The 23,225-nt window shown below is 39.6% G+C and overlaps 1 protein-coding gene across 3 annotated transcripts in view; it reads right to left on the bottom strand.

The window, feature by feature from the left end:
- Positions 1 to 299: 299 nt before the first annotated feature.
- Positions 300 to 23,225, bottom strand: part of SLC18B1 (solute carrier family 18 member B1) — a 1,776,356-nt gene continuing 1,753,430 nt past the window's right edge. For all 3 annotated transcript variants that reach the window (XM_044063787.1, XM_044063796.1, XM_044063806.1), the window contains exon 14: positions 300 to 614. In XM_044063787.1, coding sequence (XP_043919722.1) covers positions 506 to 614 — 109 coding nt within the window. In that variant the 3' untranslated portion in view covers positions 300 to 505. The remainder of the gene's footprint in view (positions 615 to 23,225) is intronic.

Genomic DNA, 23,225 nt, shown 5'->3' on the forward strand with positions numbered 1-23,225 from the left:
CGTGTGGTTTTGTCATAAAGGACTCAATGCTACAACTATTTCTTATTCACTACTACACCATCAATAATATGACATCTGTGACTATAATATCCAACATTTTAAAAACAGTGCAATGACAGCCCTGATCCATGAATTTGCTGAGCCCATCATGTGGAAGTACTGATGGCATTACAGTAAGATATGCCATGAACTTGGTTGACAGATGTTAAGTCTAGCAAATATTGTCACATAGAAGCAATTTTCTTGTGAGAAAATTTAAAAGAATGTTACTTCAGAAACAACACAAGACAACTACAGTGTTACATAAATATGCAATACTTTAATGCATGGCTGTTTTAGTGAACCTCCACCTGAATCTATGCAGAAGTCGATTTAGTAAAACAGTCTCAACAACCTTCAACTGTAAAGCAAGTTAACATGTTGTAACCTACTGATGCAATAAAACACAAAGCACAGTAGTGAGAGAAACATATTCAAATATTATAATAATGTTACTATTTACAATTCAAGTATTGCTACATTTTGCAGTTAATTGCTCACATTGCAAACTATAACCTGTTAGGCAACAGTGGTTCTTGTTCTTCATCTGCACTGTTGTATTTCTCACCGAGGACCTGTCAAAACAAACATTTTTTATATTAGATTTATATTCACCAAACATATTAAAGAGCAAAAAACAAAGAGGAAATAATAAAGGAAAGGGAAAAGGGAAGCAGTAGTTACACCAAAAGGAAAAAAAAAATGAAACAAAGAATATCAACACTCTATTGTCATGGAGACATTCTCACAAAAAGTACAGATCACAAGTCCTACTTATCTGTAATAGTAGATACTCAAATTTCAAACTGCTTCAGTGGCATATGGGTTCTATCTATGCCTGCACAAACCCTCACTGGCATCTTCCCAGAGCTTAGAATTCCCTCACCTGACTCCACGTGATAGGGTTTTCGTTAAGCCCCTTCCATCACCAGTTCACTTAGTGCTAAGTAGGAAGAAATTGTCTGAAACCAACCAATCTGTAGACAAAAAACACCAACACCAATAACCAAAGCCAACAACCACAACACAGAAAGATTGGAAACCATCAGATTTTATATATATATATATATATATATATATATATATATATATATATATATATATATATATATATAAAATAAGGTGGATGGTGGAGTGGGTGCTGCCATTGAGACAGTGTGAGATTTGAATATCTAGTGTTACAGGTAAGTAGGAAAAGGAATTATGCAACTGTACTATGTTCATCATTCACACTGCCTCAATGGCATATGGGTAGATTCCCAAAGCTTATCCTACCAGGGAGGTGGAAGAATAGGGACTCAGGTGACCCTGGAGAATGGTCCTCACAAAGTCTGCTCTGGAATTTGAGAAAAAAAATCAGAATGCACTGCTCTGTAAATGTATTAACAGAGGACCAGGTTGCTGCCACTAGAATGCTTTTAGAGTCCAGGTACCAGAAAGAATCTGAAGTAAAAACCTTTTTCCTTTTTGTGGTGCAGAAACTGGTTCTACAACCCCTGCATGTAACACATTTAGAAGCACCGGAGAGAACAAATGTGTCTGGACTGAAGGGTGTGGGGGGAATTCCCCTGAAGGGAGGAGGATTTTCTGTCCATGCTAAGAGTATCCGGTTGAATTATTCTCACCACCCATTTGTTTGACAGTATTTGTGTTCAGGCTGCTCCATTGAATGAATGGCTGAGGGAAGGGAAAAGGTGAGGAGGGCAGGAGGAACGGACAGAATGCTCAAATCTTGACATAGTCATTCTTTAGCAGGGGATTGATCCTTTTTAAGAAAGGAACCCATTTTATTCAGCTTGGAAGTTTCATCCTCCTGCCATTTTCTCTTGGGTTCCTGACTCTTGCAACACTAGGAATTGTGTTTGCGCTGCCCTTTGAAGTCGAACACCTTGTTAGGGGAGAACCTAGGCATGTGAAACATTCTAGATACCCCAATGAATTAGTTTGCTGTTGCATTTCAAGAAATTGTGTCCACAGCTTCAAGACATTTCTCAAAGTATGTTTCAAAACCTAAGTCTTACTAAAAACAATTTCATTCATACAATACCTCTTTTCCCAGGGAAAGATACAGAAAAATCAACTAAACTGTAAGTACATTGCAAATAAACTTCCTTTTTAGGAACTGGTTCACTTGCCAAAGGAGATTTACTTGTAATTTTATTGACATTGTCTAAGGCTGGTAACAGAGGATCAACAGCCAAAACAGTTGAAATCTCATCAATAAAATCATAAACTTTGCCACTCTCTACTACAGCTCCCCGATTACTTCCAGTCAAATACATGTCTAAATCTAACTGGCACCTGTAGAAAGATGAACACCTACTTGGGTTTCTGAACCTGTTCACCTCCCAAGGAATCAGACTGGACAGACTCAGAGGGCTCGCTATTGTCTGCATCAGAGTCGCCATCAAAATTTGCAGCCATAGAGTGACCTCCAGAGAAAGTAGCCTCATAGTCATTCTGAACAGGAGCATAGTCTCTTGAGTATAGCTGACAGTAAACCACTCAGCAATGGAAACCACATCAGCCCTATGCATGGTAATAACCTGATTGTCTGCAGTGTGCTGAAGTTTCTGTTTCTTTTTATTGTGAACTACATTATAGGATAAAATATCTGGTGACAGAGTATTATGTCTGGCAAGGGGTCTCCTACTACAGACCTCTCCTGCACCTAAAATATTTGGTTTGCCTGTATCTAAACCAGGTACTGGAACAGCCCTAGAGGATGTTTCTGACCTCCTGCTCCTAAAATGTTTGGTTTGCCTGTACCTAAACCAGGTACTGGAACAACCCTAGAAGATGTTTCTGACTCCCATACCATAGAGGGCTAAGGGCTCACACCAAAGGGTGATGGGGAAAAAGATAAGTGGTCTGCAGGATGGCTTAAGGTGACAAAAGATTCACAAACCACAGGCAGGTTTTTATTGATTTATTTCTTAAGCACAACTGGATTTGATGGGCACAAAAGGGGAACTTGTATCAAGATCCATCAAGTCAAGGGGAATAAAATACCAGCCAGAATAATACGCTGACACTATTAAGAGCAGCAATAACAGAACATATAAACTATCTCCCCAAAGAGAAAAAGGGTTCAGTTACATAAAATATACCATAAAACAGTTTAAAATGTGATACGCCTTGTTCTACAACCTGCACTGTGTAGTAAAGAACAGTACACACAGCCACAGTACCAAGTAAAATTCACGTCCAAATAGTGCCAACAAATCAAATATATGCTCCTAAATCAAATAGAAATATTTTAAAACAGTAATCGTTTACTTAGAGATTCCCTTGTCAGAAATGAGAAAAAAAATCTCCACAGAAAATGCAAATAAAGTAATTTGCAATAAATTGCAATTTAATGATAAAACCAGATATAGCAATGTTAAATCAGTAGTAAAGATCATATAAATGAAAAAAGTGAAAAATGTAATATTTTCTTGTCAGAACTGCGGTGGTGGCACTGCGGTAGCATTGTCGCCTCACAGTAAGACATTGCCCTGTTCAATTCTCAGCTAGAGCGTCTTCTGTGTGGAGACATGCGTGAATGGGCGTACCTTCATTGAAGGTTGTGTGTCAGGGCTGGCAACTCAGCACATAAAAATCTACTGCCAATCATTAGCGGACTGGAGTTCCACTGTGGCGACCCCTAACCGGGAAAAGCCAAAAGACACAACAACTTGTCAGAACATCAAAATGAAGCAGATAAAAGAAACAACAGTTGTGATTAAATTACGGCTCTACATGCATGAGGGAGTCCCTAGTGTTCAAATGACAAAAGAAGACTTCACTTTCCCAGAAGTCATAAAATGTTGTTGTTGTGTCTTTCAGCTTTTCCCGGTTAAGGGTTGCCACAGTGGAACTCCGGTCCGCTAATGATTGGCAGTAGATTTTTACATGCCGAGTTGCCAGCCCTGACACACAACCTTCAATGAAGGTACGCCCATTCACGCACGTCTCCACACAGAAGACACTTTAGCTGAAAATCGAACAGGACGTCTTACTGTGAGGCGACAACGCTACCGCAGCACCACCACCGCAGTTCCCAGAAGTCATAAAATACTTTAGAAAAAACCCTTAAAGCACAGAAACAGCACAGAAGTAAGTTAGAATTCCCAGAGGAATTAACAGCAGCAGTAAATAGCAAGTGTATCAAAATAAAAAAAGGAAACTATGCACACACACACACACACACACACACACACACACACACACACACACACACACACACACACACACACACACACGTATATACACAGATATTTTTTTGATACACAGAAATCAAAAGTATAACAAAGAGGAAGAGTAGTTCCCAAAGGGATCTTATCTGAGTCTGGAAGCTGTAATCCATCAATGTAGGCTGCTGAGGAGATTCAACTATGTGATTCCTACTGCTGACACTAAAAGACTAGGCAGCAGACTTCCTGTGACATGGGTTAGGCTTCCCCTATGGCAGGGAGTCAAAGGAAGGAATTCTGAGCTCTGGAAAGCTGTCAGTGAGGGTATGTGCAGACAAAGAAACAATATGACACTGAGGCAGTGTGAATGATGAACATCTCCACTATAGTACTTCCATCTTTTCTCTATTTTCAGTTATACTTAATCTATATAAATTGTAAATGTTTGTTTGTTCAAAATCTTAAATCTCCTAAAGCTCTTCACCGATTGCTTTGAAATTTTCACACAATGCTGCATTCGAATAAGCGCGTGTTTTTATATACCTGCTATTATATAGATGTCACACGTTGCATTCGAATATGCGAGTGTTTTTATATACCTACTATGGATTCTATATGTTTGTATACAAATATGCAATTTTATATGTTTTTGTTATAACTTTCTTTCTTCTTTTTCAGTGCAATCGATCTGCTTTAGTTCATCCAAATAATGCCTCGCAGAAGATCAAACTTAGGTTGTTGTACTAGCGGAGCGGAAGCAGTGCGACGAGTAATTGCAAATCAAACTGAGGAAGAACGGGCATCAGTGAACGAGCGAAACAGACAAAGAATGGCTCAAATACATGCCGAGGAAGCAGCAGAGCGACGTGCAGCCAGACTTGAGGATGCACGGTTGCGAGCACGGTGATCGCATTCTGCAGCTTCAGATCTGCTTCGTTCTCCTCGATCAACACCAGTGGACGAAATAAATGCTTTCCTGAAATACTCTACTTTGTGGTGACATGTAAAGACGTTAAAATTAACTACAAATATGCGTGTCCAGCTGCAAAACGATCGATCAGCTGAGATATTCTCACATCAATTGCTGGAAATTGGGAATGGAAAGGTGCCAGTTGATCTGACCTCAGGACGAATTTCATTGCCTCATAACTTCTGCAATTTAGTGACGTCAAAAGAAGAATTGGTTGAAAAAGTATTTCCCAATATTCAAACCAATTATAAGAATCACGATTGGCTGACTGAACGAGCTATTCTTGTGGCCAAGAACAAAGATGTCTATGAACTTAACAATATTATTCAGTCTAACATTCAAAGCGAGGCAGTCACATACAAGTCCGTCGACACTGTTGTGGAAGCAGATGAAGTGGTTAATTATCCTAATAATTATTAATTATTATTAATTATAGCGGTTAATTAGAGTTAGCCTAGTACTAATCTATGAATCTATGGAATCTATGAATCCAACAGATTTTTTAATTCACTCAATCTGCCAGGGATGCCACCGCACGTACTGCAATTGAAAATCGGCGTGCTAATTATCATGTTGCAAAATATCAACCAGCCAAAGCTTTGCAACGGCACGCGGCTTGCAGTAAAAAAATTAATGAGCAACGTCACAGAAGCAACAATCTTGACAGGACCTTTCAAAAGTAATGATGTCCTCATTCCTTGCATTCCTATGATTCCAACGGATATGCCATTTCAATTTAAGAGATTGCAATTCCCAATTCGATTGGAGTTTGCAATCACCATCAACAAAGCTCAGAGCCAATCTTTAGAATTGTGCGGTTTAGATCTACACACAGATTGCTTCTCACATGGACAATTATATGTTGTGTGTTCTAGAGTCGGCAAACCAGACAATCTCTATATCTGCACAGACAATGGAACAACAAAAAATACTGTATACCCACAAGCATTGTGAAATTAAACATATTAGAAACGTGCGCTTTCTCTTTTCTTTCTTTTCCATTTAACCAGACTGAGCCACAGCAACACGTGGCCAGGTACAGCTAGTTTTTAAATAAATTTTAAATAATTCAATGACATGAATTTTATCAGGAACCTAAGCACTAAACAACACACCATGAATCATATCACAGTCTGTCCCCTTAAGGCTAAGAAGCCAGATCGGATATGTGATGTTTTGTAAAATTATTAACAAAGGACCCAGTCCCTGGCTATGCAAATAGCAACAACTGCTCTTCTCAAAAAGATATCACTGCAGCAATGGGCTTACAAGAATGAACTGTGATTTGGTGGGAAATGGGCCATTTACAGAGTCTTAAGGGAACACACACAGAAAGTCAGTTATCAGGAGTGCTTTGGTGAACCTAATCTGTTATCAGCAAAGGAGACAGCTACTCAAATTTTCTAAAATTGTCTGTCCTGGTAAATGCAGGTCCATGACTGGCCACGAGAGCCCACAGTATCAAAAAGTATCTCAGCTGACTTGTGAGAAAACTGGTTATAGGATAGCATTTTATTGTTTAGTTTAATAACAATGTACAACATAACTATAGCCTTAAATGCAAAACATACCTATATGCATAAAGAAAAGTTTGTTGGAAAGCTAAACTGTCTTTATGGAAAATGTACAGATGTCAGAGACCATGACAGATTGAATTTCAGAGACCCTCACAGGTAAAATAACAGCCACCAACAAAACTGTCTATCAAGTTAGATTAAACTCTAAAGGAACTGAATAAATCAGTTATAGAGAGTCAGATATATCAGAACAAAATTTAGATCTCAAAGAATAAAAGGACATCTTAGAAGTCTCAGATGAAGAATGCACTTTAAAAAGAAATGATGCACGGTGGCTGCTTTACTTATAAAAGTATTGTAGATATACTGCACTTTACAGGAAAAAAGTTGACAGTAGTATATGTAATTAGCATATTATGTCAATAAAAGCACAATCTAATTTGAATCACCTGGATAAATTCTGCTAAAAGAAGGTTTGGAAGCACACAAGATACTTGCCTCTTGCAGACAGGGATTTTGAGGTGTTCAGTGAGACTCTCAGTGGACCTTGACCAGAGAAAGCCGTGGAAATACCAGAAGAATGACAGAGCTTGGTGGATTTATTTGAGGAGTACCAGAAACCTAAATGTGGATGTATATGCAGACTGCAATGCACCTTGGCCAGAAATGCAATGCCAAGTCTGTAAATTGTAATAATTACTCCTCTGAGAGTCTTAAAAAAAGGACCAGCACAAACACACAGACAAGACCTATAATATGTCAGAAACCATAAGGGCAGAATACAGCAATGTGCTGAATTGGTGGTTAATGGTGCCACATTCACCGAGCCTGGTGATATAGCAAACCAGTTAGCAAACAAATTCAGTTCCAACCATCCCCTCAAAAATACCCTCAAACATAACCCCTCCAACTATAACTAGGAAGCATGTACTGGCTGCACTCACAATGGACTCAAATAACATCCCAGGAGGCCTCATGAATTGTCTAAAATATGACTTATTAGGACCCCTGTACACCCGGAGTCACTATTAACTGAAGTCTTAAAACAGGCTTTGTACCACATGAATGGAGGACTCTACTGGTCATCCCCTTCATAATGGAGGACCTTCAACAGATCCTGGAAACTACAGACCCATTAGTCTGACTAGTTTTATTTGCAAAGTCATGGAAAGAAACATTAGGAGACCTCTGGACAGTGGATCCATCCCAGTTTGGTTTTGTCAAAGGAAGGCCATACTTACTGAATCTGGTGGACTTCTTTCAAAAGGTCACTAAGGCAATGGATGAGGGAAATGGTGCATACTGCCTACCCAGATCTGGCTAAAGCATTTGATACAATATCCCACTCTGGCATTGTCAACAAAATTATGGAACTAGGTATAAACCCCTTTATAACATGCTTGACAGCTATGTGGCTCACTGATTGGATCCAGGAGGTTAGAATCAGTGAGACCACCTCCACATAGAGGCTGAGTGGAGTCCCCCAGGGTTCAGTGCATGGTCCACTCCTCTTTGGCATCTACTTCTCAGATGTCAAAGTCAATGTCAAAGGCATTTGGCTAACCAAGTTCACACATGATTGCAAACTGGAAGCAGCCACTGAATCCCCCCAAGATGAGAACACAACTCATGAATGTCTAATACAGACAAACACTTGGTCTCAAAGCCATGGTTTAAAGCTCAATACCAAAAATTGCATGACAGTACCTTTAGGGATGTCTATCATTCCAAGTAACTATGTCATCAATAAAACACCCTTAAAAGTTAATTCAGTAGTCAGGAATCTGCAACCCATGTAGATAGTAACCTAGTCTTTGACTAACATATGTCTAAGACAATAAGAAACTCCTACGTTGCTCAACTTATAAGCATGGACATGGCATCTAGGTCGAGAGAGGTCATCATACCACTGTATTATTTCCTCATCAGACTTATCATAGAGTATAATGCACCCTCCAGTATGTTTACAAGTCAGATTAGATTACTCACAACCCTAAAGGAGATGTTACATGTAGAAAGAGCTTCAAAAGCAATTAATAAAGTCAAAAGTCTTCACTAGTTTGAGGTAAGCAATGTGTACAAATCTGCCCTCATCCATGGCCTCTATAACTTTTTCAAAGAAGCCTAGTAAGTTTAGGAGGCAGGTTGTACTGTTTATGCATAAAAACTGATTCATGTCCAACTAAGAACTGAAGGTTGCCAATGTCATTGCTTATAAGTTCCATAAAGATGTGCTCCTCTGCTTTGAAAATAAAGCTAGTTAGACTTATTGATCTTTCTTCTTAGTTCCTTCTGGTGTAGTCCCCTACAGCCACCATGGACCAGAGGATAAGACACATCCTCTGCTTTTGTTACAGTGTCCCTTTCAGGCAAGTAAGAACTGTTACTGGCAAGGAAGAACCACTCTTATTGGTCTTGTGAGAAGGGGCACGGAATCCCATCTGCCCAGCTAAACTGCTATGCCTTTCACTAGGGAAGTTTTTCCTGGCAAAACAGCATCTGCTCCTTCAGAATTCCCCATCAAAAAGAAGCAAAAAAAACATAGACATGTATCTTCTCCTGTCTCAGTCCCCTATCTCTCTGAAACTATTTCCAGAATGAATGTATTGTTTCAGTGGAAGCGTAATGAAATGTCACTGTCTTTGAAGAAGCATTATGATTTATTATAAATGGATTTCCAGAGCCTACTCTAATTCTTCCTACTCTTCCAGTATTTGGAAGATGTTTTTGTCACAGCCTGTAACTTGCCAGACAGCTAGGCTGCTGCCTCAAGAAAGCAAATCGATTTTATAAAGTTCTTCAGTCTTGTAAGTTTTTATGCACTCATCCCAAAGCAGACCCAGCAGCTATTGCTTTAGTTAATCCAGCTGCTGCAAAATATCTGAATAATACCAATTCCTCTCCTTCTGACAAGGATGGGAAAGCTTCTGATAGATTTGGCTGGAAAAACAGTATTCAGAACGCGAGGGATATTATGGCATCTGTTTCCTGCTCTGAGAGAAAAAAAAACTTCTTTGTGTAGGTAACATAACTAGTTTTTTGTTTCAAATGACTACCCAGGGTTCGAAATATGCTTATGATTCTGCTGATACCACTTCCATAGCTGCTGCCACTAGAACTATTATGAGAAGATTTACTTGGTTGTGATCCCAAAACCTTCCAGAACATGTCAAAGATGAAATTCTGAATTCTCCTTTGGATTGAAAGGACTTTTTGGATATTCTGCTGCACAGGTACATAAAAAGTGTGCGGAGACATGTAAGATGATTTGATGATTCAAGGAATCTTACAAATGTTTTTACCTACCTTCCCAAGTTTGCCAAGGGGTTTAATGGTACCCCTACAATCTTTTCCAAAAGCAAAAAACACAGCATGCTGCTGGCAAGGAAACATTTAAAAAGCAATAGCAAGGTGTTACCAAAACAAAGGAAGACCTCCCCTCAAAAAAGAGAACAGTCTTCTAAGTCTGAATAATTATCTACAAAACTCACCCACACTTCTCAGCATGGAAAAAATTTAATCCTTCCAGAAAGTCTAACCCTCCATTTCTCTTCTTAGCAACAGATACTTTCAGACAGATGGGTTCTGAAATTAATCCATCAAGGTTACAGATGGCAACAGGAGTCCCTTCTCTTTTGAGGTATTCCTCCATATGCCAGACCGAGGTACTCACCTCCCTCCCGTCATTCAACATCTGCTGTTTCAGGGTGTGATAATAGCTGCCCCTACTCCTCATTTAGGAGATGGGTTTTATTCAAGAATGTTTCTGGTACCAAAGAAAGAAGATTCAATGGAGATCTGCTCTGGATCTTTCCTTTCCTTTCCAAATCTGTTTAAGATAGTAGCCAAGTTCAAAATGTTATCCTGTCACAACTTGTTACCTTTTATTCCCAATATGAGTTTTCTGGTGACCTTAGATTTAAAAGATGCATGCCAACACATTTCTATACATCAGGATTTTAGATGGTTCTTAAGGTTTTCTGTCTGAATCACATTAGTTCTCTGCATTACCCTTTGTGGTTGATAAACTGCTTCAGGGGTATTCACAAAGTGTCTAACCTCCTGTGATAGCCTACTGCAGACTGCAAGGTATTCACATTTTCCTTATTTCGATGGCTTACTTTGCAAAGTCCTCTTCAAAGTGTCCAGAATCTCTTACTTGGATGAGAGATCTCCTACACAGACTGGAGTTCCAGGAGAACATACAAAAGTCTTGCTTGAGTCCTTTTCACAGGATTGTTTTCCTGAGGTGTCACCTAGATGCCATGGTTCAAACAGCTTTTCTTCACAGGAAGAAAAAAAAGATCTGTACTTATGTATATTCCTGAGTTTTTTCATTCAGACTACTGTCTCAGCCAGGGAAATTCTTAGGATTCTGGGCTCATAGCTTCTTATGACTCTCATGATTCCTCTAGCATGTCTCCACATGGCAAACATCTAATGGCACCTAAAATCTACATGGCACCAACATCAGCATCCCCTGATGTTCCAGATTTCAGTTTTGGGGTTTGTGAAAAGGGAGTTTTCTTTTGGTGGAGAGACCAAATTTATCAGAATCTAGGTCCCACCATTTTTCCTTCCAGCTCCAGCACAGTCTGTAACAGATGCCTCAGACTTTGCTTAATGAGCAGTATCTATGGAACAGAAAAGACAGACCAAAACACATGTTGGCACTTATAAATGCTCTCAACTGTCTTTATCATCTATTATCCCTAGGACTACCACAAGTGTTTACAGACAACACTACCGTGATGTGGTACATAAAACAAGGGGGATCCAGATCTTACTCTCTGTACAAACTAGCCATGATAGCCTGGGATATAGCTTTTCAGTACAACTTATTATTTATTTACATTTGTTTACCAGGAAATTCTGACTGGACGCAGGTCCTTTTTCAGCGGATGCCCGGGGAGAAAAGCTCCACAGTCTGTACATGAGTGAAAGTAACACAAAGTAGAGGTAATGATATGCAACAATTGTGGCTGTTGGCATTAATACAATATTAGACAATAACTGTAAACAGTAAAACAGTTAAAGAGTAGCATAGTTAGAGTAGCCTTTCAATTATTTAATAAAAAAAAGTTGGAACAGGGAGACAGCTAAGGTTGAATAGTAAAAAGTAGGCTATCAATGTCAATACTTAAGCAAAGTCAACTAACATTATCAGACTGAGGTTAGCATTAGTGGCAGTTAGTTAATTTAAGAATAGTTGAGTTGAGAGTCTGAGTGGTGTAAGAAAGAGAGGTGGGGGGTGGGCTTTAGTCCGGATTTGAGCAAGGACAGAGCCAGTGCATATCTAGGTGCGATTTAACTTCAGTCTTGAAATGACTGCAGGAAGGTAGAGTAGTTAAGGAGGGGGGAAGGTTGTTCCAATGACTGGATATGGCATAAGAAAATAGAGTGTCACCTGCTGAGTTTTTGGCTTTGATAACAAGGCGTTGATTTTTGTTGCTCGAGCGTAGGGGTCTAGTGGAGTGATAGGGTTGGAGAAGAGTTTGAAGAGATGGGATTCTGAGGGGATGGTTTACAAGTTTATGAGCGAAGGACAGCTGATTCAGGTGAAGGAGTTGTGGGAGTTCTGCCAGATTAGTTCTTTAAGGGAGATACAATGATGGCCGCGGTAGGGAAGCACCAGTGGCAAACTTAGCTGCTTTAGATTCATAGAGTAAGGTACAGATTAGCTGGGAATTGGCAATGGAGATTCTAGCCAACTTGGTGAGGTACTGGCTGTTTCTATATAATGCACCAAGTTTCTTGTGCACTTTTATTATTGTGAGAGATATGTGGGTGTCAAATCTAAGTTTGTTGTCAATCTCCACATTGAGTAGTTTGGTGTGTTCTGATGGAGAGATGGTGGTATTGTCTTTGGCAAGAATGTTGAAATGGGGGGAGTTATGGTTAGATTTGGAGGGTTGGAAGATGAGGAGTTTGGTCTTACTAAGGTTGAGCAGGAGCCAAGTGTTGGATAGCTAGCTTTCTACAGATGAGAATGATTCCTGTGTGATTTGTTTGAGTTCTGGCAGGGTGGGGGCAGAGCAGATGAGGGTAGAGTCATGTACGTATTGTATGAGAGATGCATGTCTGGTAGCAGTATGTAGGTTGTTACTGGAGAGGGAAGTAGGGGGCCAAGGAGAGAACATTGGTGGACATCAACAGTAACTGGAAGGCAGGGAGATAGGTTATTATCCTGGATAACTGACTGCTGGTGGCCGAATAGATAGCTGTGGGACCAGTTGGTGGCTGATTGTGAGAATGAAAGGTTGGAAAGAGCAGAGAGTAGTAATTTGTGTGATACCATGTCAAAGGCCTTAGACAGATCTAGAAATACAGCAGTGGAGAAGAGGCCACTGTTTTTATGATAAAAGATAGTGCTGGTGAAGGAGAGCAAAGTGGTGGTAGTGCTGTGATATGGCTTGAGGCCATGTTGGGTATTGGAGAGGAGATTATTAGTTAGAAGGTAGTTGGAGACCTGAGCGTTGATATATTTTTCAAGTATCTTGGATAGAGGGGAAAGGTTGGCGATGGGGCAGTAATTGGAGAGGTCAGTGGAGGGGCTACCTTTGTGGAGAGGAATGATGTAGGACATTTTCCATAGAGAGGGTGCACAGCATTCAGATATGGAGCGGTTGATTAATATGGAAATAGGGTAAGCTAGGGCACCAGCTGCAATTTTTAGGTATTTTGAGGGGAGGTTGTCAGCTGCAAGTTTAGTGGGTTTAAGTTTTGACAGAAGTCTTTTTATGTAGGAGGTAGATACTGAGGAGAAGAAAAAAACAGGAGGGGGGCAGATGGAGTGAAGTCTTTGGTTAGGGATATTATGGTTTCAGAGAAGTGTTTGTTGAAGGATTCAGCAATACTGCTGGAGGAGGGGGGATGGACGGCAGGGGGGTGTCTACTTTCCCTGGGCGGAGGATAGAATTGATAATAGACCAGAATTGCATAGGATTTTGGTGGGTAGAGTTTAGGGTGGACTGATAGTAAAGGAACTTGTCTAATAATTTTATTGTTTTTTTTTTTTACTTTATTGCGTAGTTCAAGGAAGGATTGCCTGTCTGAGGCTTTTTTTGTTAGGCGCCAGTGTTCTCAGGCCTTATCTCTGGTTTTCATTAGGATTCTGGTGCTCTTTTGTAACCAGGGGGTACTACTGGTTCTGACTTTGACAATTCTTACAGGGGCATGGGTGTTTAGGATGCTGAGAAAGGTGCTGTTGAAGAAGTGGGCAGCCTCATCTAGGTTGAGGTATTTTAGTGGTGACCAGTTAATTTTTTGGAGGGAGGAGATAAATGAGTTGGGGTTGAAGTTGGTTTTGTTCCATATTTGCCTGTAGGTAATGGGCTTGATGCTATTTATGTGGTGTCTAAACAGGAAAGTTGGGGAGTGGTCACTGAGGCAGTCAGGTAGACAGCCTGCTAGGTAAGACTGAGGGGCTTTGTTGACTAAAATCCAGTCATGAATGGTATGATTGTTAGGGTTTTTATTGATTCGGGTAGGGGATTGGATTAGTTGAGTGAACCCATGGAGATTTAGGTGGAGGGCTGGGAGATTGTTATTACAGGATAGCCAGTTGATGTTCAAGTCGCCAAGAATGATAGTTTCCTGGGGTAGAGAAAGATTTGCCCAGCTCAAGAGATTTTCTAGTTGTGTTATATTTTGCCCTGGAGGGAAATAGTATCCTATGATACTGTTTTTTATGGGTTTAGTTTCAGAATGGCGTAAAGGATTTCTTTATTGCTGTACTGGGGGGGGGGGGGCAGATACATTGAGGATTTGGATATTGAGGTGGTGTTTAAATATCAGTGCTACACCACCTCCTTTCCTGGACAGTCTGTCTGTGCGAAGGATGTTATATCTGGGTGGGAGTATTTCTTCACTTCTGATGTGAGATTTGAGCCAGGTTTCAGTTAGGATGAGAATATCTGGGTAGTACAAGCTTATGTTGACATGTAGGTCTTGGATTTTATTACATATGCTTCTGATATTTAGGGACATAAGAAGGTGTGATGGCTTTTTGTTGGCTGTGATTTGAGTTATGGGGGATGCTTTGGAAGAGGGCTTGGGTGGGGTTAGTGTTGAGAGGACCAGGGTTAGGGTGGATGTCTCCACTGAGGGCTAGTTTAGAGAGGGAGTTTAGGATATGTTTTATATACATAGCAAAGTGCTTATCATATCTTAGGGATATTTTATTCTTGAATGTGGTAGGTGTTAGGCGATTGAGTACTTGTACTGGTAGGAGGTTTTTGGTGGCTAGGGCAGTATAGTTATAGAGTGAATGTTTGAAGGAAGGTGATGAGACTGTGCAAAGAAAATGGTTGGGGGTTATCACTGTGGAGCCTTGGTAGGATGTAATGTGAGCAAGACGTATGCAGATAAGGAGCGTAATCATGTTAGGTAGCAGCATGACTTTGTCAGGTTTCAGGGGAGGGGAAAGTATAGTGGTTTGGACTAACTGGTTGGAAGTTAAGGGACGGGTTATAGCTTAGAATAAATCTAGAGCTAGTAGGGGCAGCTGGGATTTGGGAGCACTGAGGGGAGCGAAGTGAGCGGAGCGGGGCTTAAACCCCAGGCTAAAGATTGCAAGGTAAGTGTGTAACACTTGTCAGTACTATATTTAGCTTGTTTCTTATAGTATAGTCAAATTGTTAGGATTTAGCAGGGAATTCTGGGCTGGTAAGGCAGGAATAGTGGAGGGAGGGGATTTATCTAGAGTGAGATAAGGGAGGGCACAACGTTGGCCCAACTGAGTGTGTTTGACCCCTTGCAGAACTTCAATCTACATGCATCTTATATACTGTCAGAGCAAAACTGTGTGGCAGACAAGCTGAGCAGGACCAGAACAGAACCCCATGAACAGAAACTGAATCTGGGGGCCTTCACTCACAACGATCAGTTGGCAACAATCTACTTTAGGACTCCATGCATGAAGGCCTGGAAAACAGATTTTTTTTTTTTTGTCCTTGAACAAGAATGCTCCTGTACACTTTTCTAGTAATATTCAGGGTAATTATGAAGATTCAGAAGGACTCTCTCAAGATCATTGTGGTGACTCCCTTCTGGCCCAGGCAACAGTGGTTCTCTCTTCTGTGGGAAATGGGCAGAGGCAATTGCTCTGGCTGTTATATCCTTGGTAGGACATAACCCATGCAACTAAGACTACTGCAGCAGTGATCTTAATGAACATCATCTCTGCAATTTCCTATTTATTACACTAGCAAAATAGGCTCAGAATTCTGCATTCTCCTGATTTTCTCATTCTCTGCTCTCACTTTTTTTCTGAGGGTCCGCCAAGTATTTTTCTTCTATTTTGTCCTCTCTCTCTTTCAGTACTAACAATTCTTTCAAGTTCTGGTGTATACTTTTTCCTTGTACAGGCATTTTTTCATGTCCAGTACCTGCATTCCTTGCAGTTTTGGTCAAGAACTCCTCGTTTATTCATGTTCAAATTCCTACACAGGCATCTCATATTACGATTTTTGGTTTAGAATTTCTCACACGCTCATCGGCAGTTACTCTACTGACATTCCTTATTGTTTTGAAGTTCTGCTGCTCTGTCATTATAGCATGCTTCTGATAACAGACCAAATCCCTCACATTGCTTAACTACCACCACATTCTGGCTTAGATTGCTCCAATCTCTGACTTATTTTCATTTTTCAAGTGCAATCTCTTTACTAACCAGATACATAGAATCATTTTCCCCTACCTACAGCTCCTATGTTTTAGCTCAACAGGAATCTCAATAGGGCTCTGTTCAAGGTTATCTTGGCTCTCAGTACCTACAACCTTCTTTTTCTTGTTCTATTCTCCCTCTATTTCAGGGTGACTCAGCATCACTTTTTAACTAAGATAATACATAATTTCCTTTCTCTCAATACTTACCTATTGCTTAGAATTCTCCCTGTCTCATGACTTCTGTTTTATCTTGACAAACACTAGAATTCTGCCAGGATGTACATTCTCCTTACTTATTTAGAATACACTCTTCCAGTGTATGATTCCTTTTCTTCTGTATACTAATCACTTCTATTCCTTGACTTGCAATATTAGCAAGCTACAATGATTTATCTAGGCTTTGTTCTGTAACACTATCAGAATGTAATATCACAATACATTTTACATAACATTTTCAAGTTGGCTTAGTATGTGAATCTCACTATGTCATAGCAGGCTGACATCTTAGTATCTAAGTTTCTTACTTCTACAGGCTCTGCTTTTGTAGGTTGCTCTGTCTCAGCAGGTTGTGATGTTTTGGTGTGCAAATATTTTACTTCTACAGATATTGCTCAAATTGGCTGCAGTATCATAGCAGGCTGCAACGTCCTGTGCAAATTCTTTCATTTTAAAGATTTTGCTTTTCTATGCTGTTGCTGTGCCTCAACAGTTTTGTAATACTTTGATGTGCTAATCATTTTAACTACCTAACCCCATTCTATCTCCTTTTGTAGTTTTTAGGCCAACTCATATTCCAGACCTCTGTATGAATGTCAATGTCTTTCATGACCCCCTAGTCATTCTTATAGTGGATAAGTATACCAGTGTACAAGCTTGCCACAATGTGTTTATGGATTTTCTCCCCTCTCACATTTTACATAATGCTTAAAATGGGGAAAATATTTTCCCAATATTAACTCAAGACTCATATCAGGGATTGCAATTAGAGGATGTAACAATTTATTCAGCACTGTCTGAATTTCTACATGTGTAAAGGAATACTCCACTTTCTGCTTATTAATATTCTCATACTTATACCCCTGGGGACCCTTGCTATGGGAGATTGTATTTCCAGAATGTTATAGTTCTTGAACCTCATTCTCTCTCTTTCAAAAAACCAAATCATTTTACTGCCTTGGTTTTAACACAGTGATACTTGTCTGTCTCTATTTGAGATGTTGCAACAACCTTGCACAAAGAATGCATTTCAGTTTTCAATGTAGCATTCACTTTACAGAATTTAGCAATGTGACCTCTCCCTCCACATTTGCAACAAATTAACATATTACTTTTTTTCTGTTTCACTGAAGATGGTATACTTCTTACTGAGGTATCAGCCTTAGAAACACACACTTCATTTCTAAACATTATTTCACTAATTGGTAAATGGTCTACTACATTTATTTGCTTAATACGTTTCTTATGCTCGATTTGTAATACCCATTCTATTACATTACTAAGCAAAGCTCTTTTAAATTTATTTACTTGTAAACTGACATTTTTTTCTTTACTGCTGCTGTCAGGTTCAAGCCAAAGTTTTAACATTTGTTGAAATCATACATTTGGGAAATTAACTGGTCTATCTAAATTAAAAGTTCAGCTAGGAAATTTTACTGGTTGTACCTCAAAAGGTATATCAGCACTAACGGCCGTTTCATAATTTTTGTTTGATTGCATTTTTTACAATTGCTCCCTGCCAGAAATCAGACCATCTTCTTGGTCAGTCAGCCCATTTATTCCCTCACTGTGCAGGAGTCAACTCTAAGAGTTCACCAATCAGACATTTATCAGGGATGATTGAATTTTCTTGCATTTGATTTTCCCAGCCACTCCCCAACTGATATACTCTTAAACCTACTGGCTTTTGAGTTTGGCTGCCTCTACTATTAATCTGATTTTGGACACTCCTCCAAGTCCCATCTCATCAGCTCATTCTACTGAGTAATTAGAGATGATTTGGGAAGATGCACTCCCTTGCTTGAATTATCTTCTGTTTCTTCCCTTCCCACTTTCTAAAACAAAAAGAAACAAAAGTTGTACTTCATTCAGGTGCTTTTACTGTTTCTGTGCTTCTTCCCACTTAATTTTGCTTTTTGCTGTTTATTCGTAAAAGTCTTCAGTTGCATTTATTACTGCTTGTTAGTAGCCTGATTCGATTGTAGCTGTTAATTCTAAGCCTCTTAGTTTTGATTTAAGCAGCTGGAGTTCAAACTAGTTATTTTCCATAAGGAAGGTTTGCGATCTACATTTTTATGGCAGGAGAGATAGCTTATTTCCTTCTGAGCTAGGAATTGCTGGTTGAATGCTTATTGTGCCTGTTATTCTAAGTGTCTTTGTTCTGGTTTAAGCTGAATTAACTGGAGCTGCTCGGCATTTGGTGTCCTTTGCCAGAGATCCAGAGTGTTTCTGCTTAAAATCTAAGCCATCCAAAGCTAAGAACAAGACATTAAGCTTATGTGGAGTTTGATATGCACTTTTTCAGCTGTATGTTACTGTTTTACTGCATTAATTTGTGGATTTTTGACTGTTTTTACTGTTTGTGCCGGCTTATTACCTGCACTTGTTTTGCACTGAAATATTACTTACTTAGTGTAGACAAGATCCAGACTTGCCGGATACAGCCTGTTTTTCATACACTTGAACTCAGATCCAACCATCTTACATTAAGAATGGCTCCCCTACACCCTTGTGATGAAAGAGTGTGGATATACTGTAGCCTTGTCTGAGCTGGGAATTGCTTGAGGAAGGATCACTTGTGATTTCCTACTGGCAGACTAGTTTAAAACCGTTTAATTTTGACTGTATATAAGCCTCTCCTTTGTGTGTAGCAGCACACCATACAGTGGGGGTTAGTGGTGCCTTGTATAGAGATAAACGCCTAGAAACTATTTTTCCCAATGATGCCAGTCAGTGAAACTTTCCTAGGTTCCCTGCTGCTGTGTGTGCAATAAAGCTGCATACTACTGAACTGCAGGCAACTCAGCTGAGCACTGAGCAGCATCGCCCCACTTTCCATCCCTGATCTTCTATAGAATAAGTCCCCTTGTTAATCCCAGAGCAATAGCTGATCTAATTTGCCCTCTCAAAAATTAGTACTTAAGAATTACCTGCTACTATGGCCATTCAGTTTCCCAACATTTCTCCAGCCATCCTGATTTACATGGGCATCGTGAGGCAATGTAGCAATTGCCTCATGTATACTGATAACCATAAACAAACAAATACAGTATGTGAGAGATGTAACTATACCACGAAACTAGAATTGGTCCGCTCACGTAACAGTGAACAAGACATCAAACAGGTCGTCAGCACATGCACCTTTCCGCTCACACAAGATAAGGTCAAGACACATAAACCCACATACACAGAGGTACACACTAACAATCTACCAAAAGACCAGAGACCTCACTAGTGCAAACAACCTACTCATACTGGTATACAAACATAATCCACCACTACACATAACACACACATATGTCAGTGTCACAACAATTAAGCCCCTAAGGCAAAACACCTAAAAACTTAATGTCCTAGTCATACGTGACTCAATAGTGAGACACACAGACTTCCCCCTCATCAGGGTGGTCAAGAAGATCACAGTCAGATGCCTATCAAGAGCCACGATCCATCAAACCACACACACACTTGAGTCACTCAGCAACTATTGCTGTTATGACTTTGTCATAGCACATGCTGGAGTGAATGTCTGGAGACATACCTCATTGGACTATATGAAGAGAGACATGACTGAACTCTCAGATTCTGTGTCTCAGGCAGTTGCGTCCCCAGCCCTAAGCAGCATTCTACCTTCACTTAAGATGATGCCACAACACAGACAAAAAATGACTGATTTCAATAATTGGCTTAGCTTCTGGTGTCATTCCTGGCGAGCCAAAATCTGACAACCTGGGAAGACATGGTCGACGGACCATGCTGCTTTGCCAGAGATGGCCTTCACCTGTCTCCTTCAAGGCTTTAGAATACTGACAAAGATGCTTACCCTCCTCTACAGTGCCTTTTCTAGGCAATCTCAAAACAACAAAACTTCCAAAGTAAAGAAATCCACTACAGACATTAATGTTAGCAGCCTAACAGTAAACTCCACTCCCTGGAAGCACTACTCTCTTTGGAAGATGCTGACATCTGTGCAGTCACTAAATCTTGCTTCAAGGCCACAGACAGCACCCTATTCGTACAAGGCTACAATGCCTTTCACATATTCAGACCTCAAAATGAGCATGAAAGAGACAAAGATGTAGATGTATCCATGTTTATTAAATCAAAATACACCTCGTGACTGGTAAAACAGGGCAACTCTCTTGAGCTACTCCAGGTCCATCACTAGCTACAGGTCCCACACCATGAACCAGGAGAAGCACACTGCCTATCTGGACTTGCTAGAGTTGCTCAGTATACAGCCAAATACCTTGGTCATGGGAGATTTCAACTATCCTTCCATCAGCTGGGGAATTTACACAAGCACAACCACAATCTCTCTGAGGTTCTTGGACTTTGTTAATTCAAATGCCCTGGAACAGTTGGCATGCACCTCCCCAAGGGGCTCAAATGTCCTAGACCTAGTGCTCATCAACATGGGTGGGGGATCATGGAACTACCCACTGTGTGTTGCCCTCCCTGGTAAGTTCAGACCATAAATCATTCTCATTTGAAGTAAAGATCAGACCTAATACCCCCACAGGAGCAAAAAAACAAACATTTTTCCAAAGCAAACTATAGCCTACTAAGCAATGGTATAAAAAGTTTCAAAACCCCTGCTAACACAGCCCAAAATGACTCCTATGCTGAAAAGTACACAACTGCCCTATACAACCACTTAAATTTGATGGGTGGCTGTAATACACAAATATATTAACTCAGCTGTACTTCACAAGACTAAAACCATGTCTTCCCAAAAAAACAAGCCATCCTGGTAGACTGTAAGTATAAATAAGTTATGTAACAAAAAGAAAGAAACTGATATCTAAGAACAAGAGGAAACTTACTCAAGAGAGGAAGAATACCCTCCACAGCTTGAACAAGTAAATCCGATATCTTGTAAAGTCCTCTAAGGCTAGTTACGAGACTAAATTAGCATCCCTAAAGATAACCATACGGCATTCTTTTCCTATGTCCAAAACCTAAAAGGGAATACCCACCTGTGTGCCAAACTTATAGCTGATGGTACCACTCACACTGAACCTGAAGAAATTGCCAACCCGATAGCTGACAGATTTGGCAATAATTTCACCCCCCTATCCCAACCAGCCATACCCCAAATGCATTTCTGACACCAGTTCTCTACAGAGTACTTCCAAAGTACAGGTCATATAACCACACTCCAAGGCCAAAAGCAAAGCCTCTATGGACCAGATAACATCCCAGGCTGGTTACTAAACATAATAAATCCAAAAGCACACAAATGGAATACCAAACAGCTTTAATCCTGGTACCTCGGCATTTCGCCTTCAAGGCATATCAAGGTATTAAATTCAACAGCTTAAATATATTAAAGAATTAGACAATTATTTCAAAATGTATCTAAACATCCCACATTTAAAGTGATCAGTGCACATTATACATAAACACATCCCTTAATCACAGGAAACTACTATATTTCCCTTAGGAATTCAGCATCAAGATTACAAAAAATTCAGCAACTGTATTATCAGAATGTTCAACAAAATTTACATAAAAGATTCAACAACACTTTCACAAAAAATATATATGTATGTATGTATATATACATATATATATATATATATATATATATATATATATATATATATATATATATATATATATATATATATATATATATATATATATATATATATATATATAGGGTTCCTATCAGATAGTCGAACTTCTGTAAGTTCGAACCTCATATGGTTGAGACCATAAGTTTGAATTTGCAGAAGTTCCAGAGTTTCAATGGAAATCTCTGTAAGGGGAGGTTTCCGTTTTGTTCAATGTGGTGCGATCTCGGAGTTGGTATATTTAAGTAGCGGGGGGTGTGGGGGTGCAGCGTGGCTCCCCCCCCCCCACTTACAACAGTTTATTTTGTTTTTTCTTTTTTTATTCATAATCAAGTTTTTTAACTTTGAACAGGATGGTTCAAATATTCTGTGTTCAAAGTTATTAAACTTCAACCATGTAATATATATATATATATATATATATATATATATATATATATTGTATATATACACACATATATGTGTGTGTGCATATGTAGCACTGAAGAAAGCACTGAATATACAACTGCTTTTGTTACTGGTTATGGTCAGTTTAAAATTCCCAATCTACCTAATGTGGAGAGCACCTTTTGTCCTCCCAAACTGTCCACTGTTGCTGCTATGTTTGAAAAATTACTGTTGACTAACACTGAAAAAGAATTTAGTAAATTCAAATATAGACAATTTAATTTAAATAGGGAAGAATGGTAGGAATTTTCCAAACTCCGTGGTCAGATAGGAGATTATATTTTTAGGGTAGCAGACAAGGGTGGCAAATGGGTCATAATGGATAAAGCTGGATACCAGGATATGGTATATGAACTTCTGTAACACAACAGAAATTATGAGAAGCTCCCTTACAACCCTCTTTCACGTTTTAAAAATGAGTTATGTGAACTAGTAGAGAAAGGGGAGAGATTGTTTTTTTTTTTTTTTATCACAGTCTGTTAAGAAGTTGTATGTTGCCAATGCTCGAGACCCATATTTTTGTGCCATACCAAAGATTCATAAAAATATAAACAGGCCACCAGGAAGACCGATTGTTGCTGGCATCGGTTCTTACCTGGAAAATGGTACT

The sequence above is a fragment of the Protopterus annectens genome, chromosome 1.part0, assembly GCF_019279795.1.
Source record: "Protopterus annectens isolate FY-2018-M chromosome 1.part0, PAN1.0, whole genome shotgun sequence".
NCBI lineage: Eukaryota > Metazoa > Chordata > Ceratodontiformes > Protopteridae > Protopterus > Protopterus annectens.